We start from the raw sequence: 13,883 nt of genomic DNA on the forward strand, positions 1-13,883 counted from the left end.
GCCAGGAAGCAGCAGAGAGGATAAAATGAACCATGTGTTCTGGAATAATTAGATAATTCTCTGACACAGCCCACGCATTTTGGCTGGTTCAGGCCTGTTTCATGGCTGGTTCCCTGTTTTCCAGTGTCCCTCACTCTGGTCTAAGTTCCTCTGCAACCACAAGCAGATGTTCTCTAGAGTAAAATTCGGAACAGAGAAAATAAGTTATATTGAAAGGTTTAAATAACTAGTGGGGTCATGAGCAATCTGCCCAGAGTTGATGATGCTTTGGAGACACTTTGAGAGAAGATACATAAGCATGAAGTGGGAAGGAGGCATCATTTTCTAGATCTATAGACCACAGACTGTGCTCTTAAAACATCTCTGCACGTTCATGGGGAAAAAAGGCAAGGGAAAACAGCACATCTACGTGATTATTTCCCAAGATGTTGTACTCATAAAAGAGTTCATTTGTCATTGAGATGATTTATTGTGTTCTTCACTTGGAGCTATTGTCAGTCCACAAGAGCTATTTCGCTAATTTACAACTGTGTCAAATCAAAGTTTTACAGATCTGTCATTTTATTCAGATTATTTTTAGTGCAGGTGTTTTGCTTACACAGAAGGAAGCAGCAATATATTGTGATCAAAGAGGACTCGAAAGGTCCAGAGTGCCAAGAGCAGCTCTCCATCAGGTGCTAGCTGACTCATTGGCTTTTAATGTGTAACTGAGGACTAGCAATCGAGGTAGAAGTAGATAAGATTGTCTCACTGGAGTTAACAGGAGTGAACAAATGCTGTCCTAATGAATACTGACTCAGTTAACACTGCTAAAGCATAGGAAAATTGGAATAAAAAGTGTAGGGAATGTTATGATGGGTTAACATCTCTCTCATTTCTGTGGATTAAATCGGTGCAGACCTACGGGGGTTCCTTTGCCTCAGCTCCGCTCTGCCGTGCCCGGACCCCGCTGCGCCCTCGCAGCCGCTCTGGGCCCTCACGGCTCAAGAGGCAGCACCGCGGAGGCGCGGCCGTGCGGGGCCGTGCGGATCGGCGCTGTGTGCAGCGGAGCCCCCGCCGCGCCCCCGCCCGGCCCGCCCCGGCCCGCCCCGGCCCCCGGGCGGCCAATGCACGGGCGGGGAGGCACAGCCGGGGAAGCAGCCGGGGAAAACATCAATCCCAACTTTCTCACCTTGACGGGAACCGAGCGCTCCCGATGTGTCCCCTCCCGCCGCCCTCCCTGCCAGCCCAGCCTCCCCGGCAGGGCCGTCCGACGGGCCGGGCTCTCCGCGCCAGCTGTCCCCTGTCCCTGGAGGGGGCCGAGCCCGAGTAGGGGTGCCCCTGGTACGGTCCCCCTGGGTCCGTGCTGGCCGCGGGCAGGGGCGGCGGCGCGGCGGGGCTGGATGCGGCTGCCATGGGGCGCGGGGCTCCGCTCGCACCGAGCCTGCTGCGGGCGGCGCTGCTGCTCGCCCTGTGCCCCGCCGCCGGCAGCACCTGGATGTGAGTAGCCGGGGTCAGGGTGGGAGGCTGCGCCGAGCCCGTCCCCCCGAGTCCGTCGGGGCCGGCGCTGACGGGCCGCTGCCTCCGCAGGTGGCTGGGCATCGCGGCCGCCGGCGGGCCCGAGAGGCCGGGCTGCGCCAGCCCTCCGCTGAGCCGCCGGCAGCAGGAGCTGTGCGAGCAGAAGCCGGAGCTGATGCCCGCGGTCCGGGAGGGAGCGCGCCTGGGGCTGCAGGAGTGCCGCAGCCAGTTCCGACACGAGCGCTGGGACTGCCGCTCGCCGCCCGCCGCCCGCCGCGGCACCGCCGGCACCGCCGGCACCGGGCAGCAGCTCAGCAGCGGTGAGTGAGCGACCGAGGGACAGACCACCGCCCCGGGGAGCTCCACAGGGAGCGCTGCGCTCGGTGGGGCCGGGACCGGGACCGGGCTGCCCCCGGGAATGGGACGCGGGGACCGTCCGTGCGTCCGTCGGCTGGGCCGGGCACAGCCGGGCAGGGAGGTGCCCGCCGCCGTCCCGGAGGTACCGCGGGCACACGAAATGCAGCGAGCAGAACAAACCTGCGCTTCTCTTTGCAGCGCTGTTGTAGCTTCTTGTAGTTTTCGCGTAGTACGTTCGTGGATGGCACTGCCCGTGGGTAGATCCACTCAACTGTATTGAAATAGTGTTGTTCTCAGACTTATGTTGGGTTTATCCCCTTGTGTCGTAGTTACTAAATAAGCGGGCTTATCATTTAAGAAAGATCACTTGCAGGTAAAAATGTCTGCTCAGGGCAGATACAATGTGAAATGCTTTAAAATATATAATATATAATATATAATAGTATATTATTATTATATATAATATATTATATTATATATAATATATATAAAACATGTATATATGATATATTATTATTATATATATAATATATAATAATTATCAGCACAGTGAGACCAAAGGTGCTTTTTTTTTGCTTAAAATAATTATGACATTGCTAGAATTTCCACTAAAACAAGGATGAGGATTTTTGTATCAAATGTCACACCAAGACTTTCCTGCAAGTTGCAAGGATCCTGCAACTTTTTTTTTTTTTTTAGCTCCCTAGTCACTGATTGTGTGATGGATGTGATTTCAAGTTTTGTAGTACTTCACTTTGTGTTCATGCAATCTTTGTACTAAAGCAGTGTAAAACCCCCCAAGTTTTAACCATGAAAACATAAAGTGAGGAAAAAGTGATGCATATTTCAAAAAGGAAAGGGGAAAAAAAGAAAATGGGAGTTTCCCCCACTGTATGGAGCCATGTGTGTTCAACAGGGAGGACTGTTCCGGAGGACCCATAAATGAGTGCCACTGCTCACCCACACAGCTTCACTAGTGTGCACTGTGGAAGCCTTTATGATGGTACCAGCACCACAGACTAATACAAACAGGAGAAACAAACAGGAATTTTCCTGGTCATGAGCAGAAACATTGGAGACTGGAAATAAATAATTTTCACAACAGTAAAAATTGGCCCATTTCAGTAAAATTTCAGCTACATTTATTGACCACTCAATGTTATTCAATTTGCTTAGAGTATGCCTTGCACAGTAATGTGTTAAATGTGGCTGGGTGCCACATCATGCCAGAAGTTTCAGAGAATGGGGCAGGCCTAAGGAGCCAGTCTAACAAGTAAAGGCCTTTCATGCTTCTGTCTTTCCCATGGCCAGCTTTTATAGGAAAAGCACATGGCCAAAATATCTTTGTGCTGATTTCTGCCTCGTTTAAGACTTTTGGGACTCTTTGCAACCTTTGTGAATTAGAAGAACATCAATGTTTGCTAAATTTAGCATGAGGTAAGTTTTGGCCCTGTACCAAAGTAACCTGGGATCATGACAGCTTCTCTGAGATTTAGACTGACCTTTTCTTCTTCAAATCAGTATGAACAGTGAAAAGCAGAGTGGAGAGTAAGGGGTTTGGAATGTGGTTCATTTGGAGTTTGATTCTTCATTTATTACTTGGCTTGAAAATTTCTGTGGCAAATAAAATTCCTAATCAAATTTAGAAAGAAGTTACCAAAAATTGCATGATACCATGTGGCCATGTTCACAGGGGTCCCAGGATGAGGGAAGAGACGAGGCTCTGACTCCATGTTTCAGAAGGCTTGATTTATTATTTTATGATATATATCATATTAAAAAAAAACTATACTAAAAGAATAGAAGAAATGATTTCATCAGAAGGCTAGCTAAGAATTGAAAAGAAATAATGATGACAAAGGCTTGTGGCTCGGACAGAGAGTCTGAGCCAGCTGACTGTGATTGGCCATTAATCAAAAACAACCAACATGGGCCAATCACAGATGCATCTGTTGCATTCCACAGCAGCAGATAATCAATATTTACATGTTGTTCCTGAGGCCTCTCAGCTTCTCAGGAGGAAAAATCCCAAGGAAAGGATTTTTCATAAAAAATGTCTGTGACAGTACCAGTACTGAGAAACAGCATTATTGACAGCATGGCCATATGAAGAGGTCCTGAAGTATTTTGGGGTATGAACATCCACTGCTTTGAGCAAGTCCACACAACAGACCAAGCTGTGATGACTTTAAACTTGTGACTGTTACTAACTTTTAATAATCATCTGGCTTGTAAAGTCCCTTTCTGCAGCCCGTGTGGGGTTTGGGGTCAGTTTGGGGTCCCGGTGTGGGGTTTGGTGGCGGTTTGGGGTTTGGTGGTCCCATTATGGGGCGAGGGGTCAGTTTGGGGTTTGTGGATCTCTGTTGTGGGTGTGGGCGCCGGGCGGGTGCCCAGAGGCGGTTCTGGGGTAACGTGTCCCTGCCTCGCTGTGCAGGCACCAAGGAGACGGCGTTCGTGTCGGCGGTGACGGCGGCAGGGCTGGTGCACTCGGTGACGCGCTCCTGCAGCGCCGGGAACGTGACCGAGTGCTCCTGCGATGTCACCCTGCGGCACGGCGGCTCCGCCAGCGAGGGGTGGCACTGGGGCGGCTGCTCGGACGACATCCACTACGGAATGTCCTTCAGCAGGACGTTCCTGGACGCGCCTCTGAGGAACGCGACGGGCAGGAGCGGACTGGTGGCCATGGACCTGCACAACAACGAGGCCGGCAGGCAGGTGGGTGACACCCAGGTGTGGCAGCAGCCGCTCCATCACCGTCGTTGGCAAAGTGACACCAGCCACAGGAGGTGGGGCCTTGGCTGCAGGTGTTCGTGGGGCAGTGGTAAGAGCAGCAGTAACATCACCAAAGAAACGTGTAGAAACTCAGAACCAGAGCTGGTCTTAACCAACTAACTTCTGTATGTTAAAATAAAATCCACAAAATAAGTAATAGATCTGTAGTACTTAAATAGTAAATTTCTCTTAATTAGATATTTGATATTCACCTACAAACTTGAAATAGGCCTGTTATCATCATATTATTATATGATTTTTGTCACTGATTATTCTGTTATTATCATGACCTGCATTTATAATTCTCTCTAATAGTGAATGAGAAGGCCAGCTGGACACAGGGCCTCATTACTCATCTTGCAGTCTGCAGTCCACACCTGAGAGTGCAAGCTTAACATTGTTCAGAGGAGAAATCAAGAGTTAATATTTTCTTTAAAAACATGGAATAGAAATGACACCTTCAAAGTAGCTCATTGGTTAGGACATGCATCAAAGAAGTGAAAGGAGACTGATTTTGGATGGCTTTTTTCAGTCCAAAGAACTTCCAACCCAGGCTTGCAGAGGAAAATGGTGTGTTTGGGTGTGTGACATTGGATTTTCCTTCCTGTCCAGCAGAGGATGTAAAATGGGGGCAGCAATAGCCTATGCAGGGGAATGTGAGCCTGTAATCTAGTGCTTTCATCTGGAATGACAGAGATTTGTATTAGTTTTACTTTAAAATTACTTTCTCTTCTTTACCTTGGAGATTTCATCTTTTACAGCTCTCTCTGGGCCCATAATACTTTAAATCTCTTCTGCTCAGTGACACAGCTTTAACTAAAGGGGAAAAAAGAAAGGGAAAACTTCTGGTTTTGACTACACATATTGATGGACCCCATCGTGACTCTTAAATTTCCTGTAGCTGGAAGCAGCATCAGTGTATCCACTGTAATTGTTGTATTACAGTGTATTACTGTAATCAACTTTCCCATCTGCCATAGACAGGGAATAGCCATAGTAAGCCATCATAAGAGCCATGGTGGTATAATTGAAAATTACTTTATTTGAAGTAATTTTTACGGGTAATATGTGTTATTTCATCTAATGAAATGTTGTTGGAAAAGCAGAAAATCTTTCAGGTTCCTTCCAACCAAAACCATTCCATGATTCCAGGTGACAGAGACCCTTTTTTGTAACTGAAGTAGTTGAAGCAAACTTTAAACCTAAGTAAAAGATGAGATCTAAAAGCTATGAGTTTAATTAGATGTCAGTCAGCTAAATCACCTCCAAGGAAAGGTGATTGATATCTTGTAGGAAGAGATGTTAATAAGAGGAACACAATATTTCCTTAAGGAAAGAGCAAAGAGCTGTTTATCATATTTGTAGAGTGAGATAATTAAGGAAGAAATATATATAGTCAACTTCCATGCATAAATATTTTGTAATTTAATGGCAAAATGTAGGATAAAGCAAATATTTTGATCACTGTCCAGAATAAAAAGAATGTTTGTTGTTGGTACTTGGGATTTCTAGCAGCAATATTATCTGAAGTTTAGCATAACTCTTCATTTTTGTATTTTCAAGTCTTAACTAGGAGTTGCTGGAAAATGTTGGCCTTCATGTTTTGGGGCTTACAAGAAGGATGTTTTGATATCTTATGACCTTTTGTAATAAATCCTATCATGTTCCTAGTTTGGTGTCTTGCAACAGCAGTATTCCAGGGACAGTACTTCTGTGTTTGTTTGGAGTTAGTAAGAGAACTGGTATGTGCAGAATTCTCTTATTTCTCTCTTATTTCAGTACAGAATGTTATTTTATACTTCCACATCTCATAGTTATCATGTCAACATATAAAAATTTTAAAACTGTGTGTCTTTTGAATTGTCCACTAATCCAACTCTCAGAAGGTTCAGATTGCATCCTTATTCTGCTACAAGATAAACATTCATCATCCTTTAGCACAGCAATTTTCAGCGTGCCTAGGTGTGCATATGTGAGCTGGGCTCTTCTGCTCCTTGAACAAAAGGATGTGGGGAGTCAGGCACTATGGGTTCACTATCATTGTATTAGGATTATTTCACTGCTGGAAAAATTCTGCTCACTTCTCCACTTGTGGAAATTTATTTGATATGGGACTTGTTTGGAGAGTTTGTTTTTACTGATGCTTGTGGATTGGTAAGAGACTCACCAAGTTTGGAACTGTTCTTAAGTGATGCACCTCTGGTAGGACATGTGCTTGTCTTCATGAATAATCATATCAGTTCTACCAGTGTCTGAAACTGGGACATTTGATTACAGGCATTGGTTCCTGTGACAAAACAAGGACTGGCAGTCCTTGTCTCACAGCTGAGAGCAGTGTCTGCAAACAGAAAGCTCAGCTTGGATGTGTTAAGCATTAACTGGCATTAGAGGGTATGCAAAGTGTGATTCCATTGACACTCTTTGCTGCAAATCGATCTCTGCTTTCTGCCCCATCTGTCTGTTCTAGCCACAGATTCCCACCCCGTTCTGCTCCCTCTGTTAATTGCACTGGATCAATGAAGGGAAGACAGTTAAAAAATGATCTTTTTCTCAGTTTTCATTTAAAAAAAACAGCAGTGTTCATCCCTGTTCATCACTTAGCCCTCCACTCTTGTTGTGCGTGTTGTACCACCAAGGCTGAGTGGCAATAGGGGCAGGAGGAGCTGCTCAGATGGGTCTGTGGCTGACCACAATGCTGGTGGGCCCAGCTCAGTCACCACCCTGCTCATTTCTCACAAGCTATCAGTCAGTTCCATAACCCCCCTAGGAAAGCCTGTCCCAGCTTGCTCAGAATGACACATCCATCCACCAGGTGTCTGTGACAGTGCTCCTCTGAAGCTCTCCATGGAGCTTTGTTTCATATGGAGAATCCTCTCACTATTTCATGAATAGCTGAACAGATTCACGATATGAACCTAAAATGTGGAACAGAACACTGGTTGTGTAGTCAGTCTGGAGGTCGTGGTCCCAGTAACTGTGCAGTCACTGTGCACTGCTGAGACACAGGTGTGTGCTGCAGCTGTGTCCCACCTCAAGGCCATGTTGGCTCCGTAGGTACAATCTTAGGTTTGCTTGCACCATCAGGAGATGCCTAATGCCTAAATATTGCCAGATGTTCAATTATGGGAGATTTTTCATTGAAGTTCAAATGACAGACTGAGATGCAGTAGCATGTTCTGTGATCAGGCAAAGCAAAATGTCACCTCCCTGTGCTGGCAACTTAAAGTATATTGGAGTCCAGCCTTAAAATTTGCCCATTATAGCAGCTGGTTAGCTAGATACTGAATCACATTTGTGTTTCTTTCATTCATCTATTCATTCATACACTGCTAATGTATGCCACATTTTTATATTCTGATATCAGTCTAAGAGTTAAACATCAGTTTCTGCTCCTGTTTCGAAACTCTGTCTCCCTCTACTTTTGTTTAATGAAAGACTCTGAGTGTCATCTGCTGGGCTATTTGCCTGCATGGCCCTTAGAACCTAGCAGGCATGTCCAGAGCTTCCTCTGACAATTTCTGAGTCCTTCTGACCATAGTGAGTACCTTATTGTACTGCAGTGAAAATGAGGATTACATCTGTAACATTTCAAATCTACTAGCACAATATGATTTAAAACTACTTTGAAATTCTAGTTACTTGACAAAAATAACTTATCATTCAAAATTGGAAAAATGCTATTAAATCCTTTCTATTTTTAAGTAGCATGTAAAATTTATCTTTTGATATTGTGTTTGATATTCACATTTTATTAGGTCATCTGTCTTCTGACAGACTTTTTGTCCTTGTATTTTAAATTCTCATCTGCCCCAATCACTCTTACATCTTAATGAATCATATTCTGACTACCCAGTGATTTCATTGTTGACAGATTCTTGAGATATGAGCAAGGTCAAGTGTGTCTATTAAACAGAAACTAGTCTATGTAGAAGAGATGGTAAGTATGTACCATCTAGAATTGATTTACCACTAAAAGAGTCTGTGTGTGCTCATGGGTGAGAGTTTGCTTGTTGCAATATTGTTATTTTTTCCAGTAGTGGAGAAAAATCTCCCATTGCAAAAGCAGCCCACAGCATGTGGAAGTATTTCCTGTACAGGATTGCCTCTTTGCCAGGTTTAGTTTGTAAAGGCTGTTCTAGGTCAAGGGCACATGCCTGCTCTTCCTTGCTAATGTTTTTTGTGAATGTCTTGCATATTTGGCTTCCATACTAACCTCCACCTACAAATCGTTCCTGTTTATTCACCAAAGATGTGATTCCAAGCAAACACTTTGGTCATGTGTTTTTTTTTTTTTTTAATGTTTGTAGTTTTATGCAAATGCCAGCTCAAGACTGAGTCAACACCTTTGGGGCAGAATGTGCCAGGGGGCCTCAATGCCCAGTGAAACCAGTGGAGTGACCATGCTGGACTCATCCCAAACTTCAGTGACCACAGGCCATGATGAAAAGTCTTTAACACATAGAATAGAAATAGCTCATTTAATTTACTGTATGCCTTGGAATTTTGGAATTTTGAAGATGGCATTTGTGCTGACTGAGCTACCAAAATGAGTCTGGGGCTTGAGGTTTTTCTGGTCCTGCAGAAGCCCAGGGGGGTTGGTAGCATTTCAGGTATCACATCTCACTGCAGAATCAAGGCTTAGGAACTGGCACAAATGAAACTACTGTCTCAGGGGCAGCCAGAGGAGGATGTTAGATTTTCTGTTTGTTTAATTCAGTTTCAGAAAGACATAGACTGACAGCAGCTAGTCTATAGTATATGTGGAGGCTGAGGGACAAGCAAAGGCTCAGGATGAAATGTAATAAACATCATGTAGTTGGGGTGTTGATTTCTTTTTTCCCCCCCATGTTTTGGTAAAACTGGTTCCTTCAAAGAGGATTAATTTCAATATGCATTGGCCTTGATGCATGGGGAGTTTCAAAACAAACTTACTGTAAATTAATTTAAAATCCACACTTACTGGTAAATTTCCCAATTGCTTTGATTGTGTAAATTAAATATGGGGGGAAAGGTTAGTAAAATGGAAGATAGCAACATGTGCTTTCCACACTACTAACCAATGGCCCTTATGAGTCTACAGGATGGCTCCAGAAGATGTTAATGCAAACGTAAAACAAACCAAAAATTATGATATCTGGTACTACATCTGCACATGTGTGATTTTTCCGTGCCTTTTACAAACTCTAGTATTTGTCATTAGAGGGTTGTCACAAGACTAATTGTATGATTTTGTATGATGTTAGGGAAGGAGGTATTGTATTGATTGTCTCCTGTGTGTTTGAGTCAGTCTCAAAATAAAGGAAGTTACTGCTTGTTTACAGATTCCAGTTGTTTGAGGCTTGATATCCTACAAACTGAGCCAAAATTGTTATGTGTTACAAAAAGCTTAACACAGGCTTCAGATTCACATTGTTGGTCAGACAGTTACTGTTCAGCCCAGCCCTTGCTTCTGCACGGGGATGGAAAAGTAACTCATCTAAGTATTTAAGTATTTTTTGTTGGCAAGAATTTAATTTAAGTGTTGGCAATAACTGTGAAACCTTGCTTAAACGCTGACAGTTATAAAAGTAATATAAATGCAACTGCATAGTTGTGTTAAATGGAGCCATTATGAAAATGGAAACACTAGAAATTCATACTAGAACTAGTTATGTCTAAATTAAAAGAACAGGCCTTAAGACTATAAGTGAGAAGCACCTGAGATTTGCTACAGATTACCTGAGCCGAAGACACCTCTGCTAAGCCATGGTGGGTCTTTTGACAGACTTTCTGTGAAGCCTGGAGCTGTGGGCATCCTCCTGCTCTTCCAGCAGTTTGCCCAGAGGTGCCTTCTCCCGTGCTGCTTTGGGTGCTGAGCCACACTGGCTCTGTTGTGTGACTCCAGCCATTCCTGTGGCCTTAGGTACACACAGGGTTGTCAATATTTAGTGGTCTTCACAGTAGCTGTAAAGTACCCTTAGAAGGCACTTAAAGTACTCTTAAAAGGCAACATAACAGGACACTTAGTTGCCCAGTCAGTGTCTTCCAAAATAGGAAGGGTGCCATGACCTGCCCTATCCTTGCTTTCCTCTTCTGTTCCCCACTACACCCTTTTGCCCATGAGAGCCTTTTGCATTCCAGCAGTGGGAGGAGCAACACAGGACACGTCATTGAGGTGTTTAGGATCCTCCAGAATGAAAAGCCATCCAGAAATCACTGTTGTGATCAATATTGTTACATTATGGCCATTGCAAACTGCAAATGAAAAGCAAGTCTGAAGATCGTGCCTGTCATAGTGGGGGTCCAGGGCTGGAAACCTGGTTCCTAACACATGCTCTGACTTTCCTGTTGTGGAAATGGCAGTGGCAGCTGTAATATTAAATACTTTGAGACATTTGTCAGGCAGCATTCCTGATGAATGAAAGAGCACATCCAAATGTTGTTCTCCCTTTGCTTTCAGGCTGTAGCAAAGCTGATGTCTGTGGATTGCCGTTGTCATGGTGTTTCTGGGTCCTGTGCTGTGAAAACTTGTTGGAAAACCATGTCATCCTTTGAAAAGATTGGCCGGTTTTTAAAGGAGAAGTACGAAAACAGCATACAAATATCGGACAGACTGAAAAAAAAGCTACGCAGGAAAGAGAAAAGCCAGAGAAAAATACCAATTGGGAAGGAGGACCTGCTGTATGTGAACAAATCGCCCAATTACTGCGTGGAAGACCAAAAACTGGGGATCCCTGGCACTCAGGGCAGGGAGTGCAACCGCACGTCGCAGGGCCCCGAGGGCTGCAACCTGCTGTGCTGCGGGCGCGGGTACAACACGCACGTCGTGCGGCACGTGGAGCGCTGCGAGTGCAAGTTCGTCTGGTGCTGCTACGTGCGCTGCAGGAGGTGCGAGACCATGACCGACGTGCACACCTGCAAGTGAGCTGAAGAGCAGGAAACACGGCCGGAGCAGCCAGCCTGCGTGCTGCACACAGCTCCTGCCACGGGGGCAGCAGCCACTGTCACCGTGCGGGATTTCAGAGGGATCGGCCTCAGGGGAACAGGTACTGCCGCACCACAGGCAGTCCAAGTAAGCCTCGACTGAAAGGACAGCTGAGTAAACATCAGGCTGCGTGCAGGGACAGCTTAAACAGCAAAAAGGACTCCTGATGACACATTTGAACGTGTTACTCCATGAGCAGAGACAGATGCTAAACTTTTCAAGTATTTAATAGACACAATGTCCTGAAGATCCGTGTGTGGTGGGTGGGCACAGTGGAGAAATCTCAAGATCTCATTAGCCAGAGATTGAAGACTCAAGAGAGTTTGTAAAACACATTAGACATAGTCCTTATGTCTGTGCTTTTAAAACTGGGACTAGACAGATCATTTCTGCAGACTTCAGAAAGACCCACTTTGATAGAGAAAGAGTTCAGCTGTTGAGCACGAAGCATTTGCTTTGCAGCCGTTCACAAAACTGCCTCCTGCAAAATGTGCAGAAAAGCACTGGGAAGTGAGGACCGTGTGTGACTGCAGAGAGCTCAGCAGTGCCTGCCTGGAAAAGGAGGGTCAAGCTGTGCCCAGAGGAGAGAGGCACGAGCACAGACTGGTGAATGTGAATGGGGTACCAAACAGCAACCTCAGGATTTTTAAAAGGTTGTCCTTCAAATACACAAGGGACAGGCCTGAGAGGGGACAGAAATATAGTTTGATATTTGAAGGAAATAAAACCCTCTGCAGGCATTTCCTGAGTACCTGAGCACACATTTCGCGAATCAGCTTAATTGAACAAACTAACATAGCACACTACAACACAGCTGGTTGTCACCCACTCTTGAAGTCTATGCAATAATCTGCCACATTCAACCATCTCACTGGTGGTTCACCATCTTTATAGAAATTAACCACATGAGATTTACCCCAAAGGAATCTGCCATAAAGCAAAGGATTTTCTAAAATAGATTTTCTTTACAGAATCGGCAGCTAGAATTTTTCATTAGGTTGCATCTTCAATAAGTTCAATGCACAATATAATTTATGGATTGGCTCACACCACTAAAATATTTAAACTGTTAATGATAACACTTTCGCTGTCTCCATATGTTGGCTTAATTTTATTTTACATCTGTGATAGGTTGTTTATTTTTATGCAGTGATTTAATGCCTGGCTTAAAAAGCATCATGTGAAAAGATTACTGTTGTTTAATTGTGCAAAATAACTATTTTTGATAAGAAAGTTTATATTTTGTAAATATTTAAATTATGCAAGTTATGTAAAAGGTTTCCACAACTAATGTGAGAAGACTACAGCCATTGAGATTTGTTGGTTAGATATTTGTTAATATTGTAGTAACCTTCAATTGAATTTTGTTTGCTTGTGCTGGGGGAAATTAGTCAGAGAACTGCATAAATGTTAGGGTTTTTATCATCAGGGTGGTTATAACTATTGCAGTTCATACACGCTGATGAGAAATACTATGATTTTCTAAAAGGTCAGTTAATTAGTATTCTGCATACTTTCTTTTTTATTATTCTCTTAAATGCATTTTACAAACACTGAAATCCCGGCTCCAGCAGTAAGTACTCCCACTGAAATCCAGGGAATTTGGAAGGGTTTGCAATCCTTTAACTTCTTCCATACTAACAGCCAGCTTTTAGAAACTTGGGACAGTTTGGCTGAGGCTTTCAAAGTTACTTTGAAGAATTCATTTCCTAGTAATCAGTCATATTCCCAGGAAAGATGGTGACCAGATTCTGAACTGTCACTCTTTATTGGATGTGTAAGTCAGGAAGAAGGAAACAAAATCTTCTGTGTTGTGGTATTTCACAGCCTTATGTGGGTTATTTTAGGAACATCAGTTCAGGAACAATGAAGTCCATTATCTGCTAATTGGAACTTTACTCCACATTTGACCATCTCCATGGTCCATCTCCATTGGCCTGACCAAATTATTATCTTGGGACCACAGAAAAATCTGCTGTCTGTGGGGAAGGGTGTTCAGCATGCCAGTAAGGCACTGCCACAAGAGGTTTCAACACCTTCTCTGTGAAAACTTGGATAGGGAGAATGTATCACTGTGGAAGACCCTGAAGAGAGAGTTGTGAGCCCGGGTTGTTTCAGCAGTGAAAATAAACCCACAGGCTCCTCAGGCTGTGCCACAGGACTGATTGGCAGCATGGATGGGAGATGACTAAACGGCACAAAGTCCTGACAGAACAGTATCATACTCTCTACTGAGACCATACTTGGGATAATACAATTTTTGACACCTGAAATAAAATATTATTTAAACTCA

General features: G+C 44.3%; 1 protein-coding gene across 1 annotated transcript; it reads left to right on the forward strand.

The window, feature by feature from the left end:
- Nucleotides 1–903: 903 nt before the first annotated feature.
- WNT16 (Wnt family member 16) lies at nt 904–13,883 on the forward strand. Its single transcript, XM_005482015.3, has 4 exons — nt 904–1,479; nt 1,570–1,817; nt 4,289–4,569; nt 11,066–13,883. The coding sequence occupies exons 1-4, from the start codon at nt 1,394–1,396 to the stop codon at nt 11,528–11,530; spliced, it is 1,080 nt and encodes a 359-aa protein (XP_005482072.1). The 5' UTR covers nt 904–1,393; the 3' UTR covers nt 11,531–13,883.

This window comes from Zonotrichia albicollis, chromosome 4, assembly GCF_047830755.1.
Source record: "Zonotrichia albicollis isolate bZonAlb1 chromosome 4, bZonAlb1.hap1, whole genome shotgun sequence".
Lineage (NCBI taxonomy): Eukaryota > Metazoa > Chordata > Aves > Passeriformes > Passerellidae > Zonotrichia > Zonotrichia albicollis.

What these genes read in the sequence shown, in the direction of transcription:
- WNT16 (XM_005482015.3), top strand. Translation starts at nt 1,394, where the DNA reads ATGGGGCGCGGGGCTCCGCTCGCACCGAGCCTGCTGCGGGCGGCGCTG. An exon ending in CGGGCAGCAGCTCAGCAGCG is followed by an intron (nt 1,818 to 4,288) that starts GTGAGTGAGCGA and finishes CTCGCTGTGCAG; the next exon opens with GCACCAAGGAGACGGCGTTC. An exon ending in ACAACGAGGCCGGCAGGCAG is followed by an intron (nt 4,570 to 11,065) that starts GTGGGTGACACC and finishes CTTTGCTTTCAG; the next exon opens with GCTGTAGCAAAGCTGATGTC.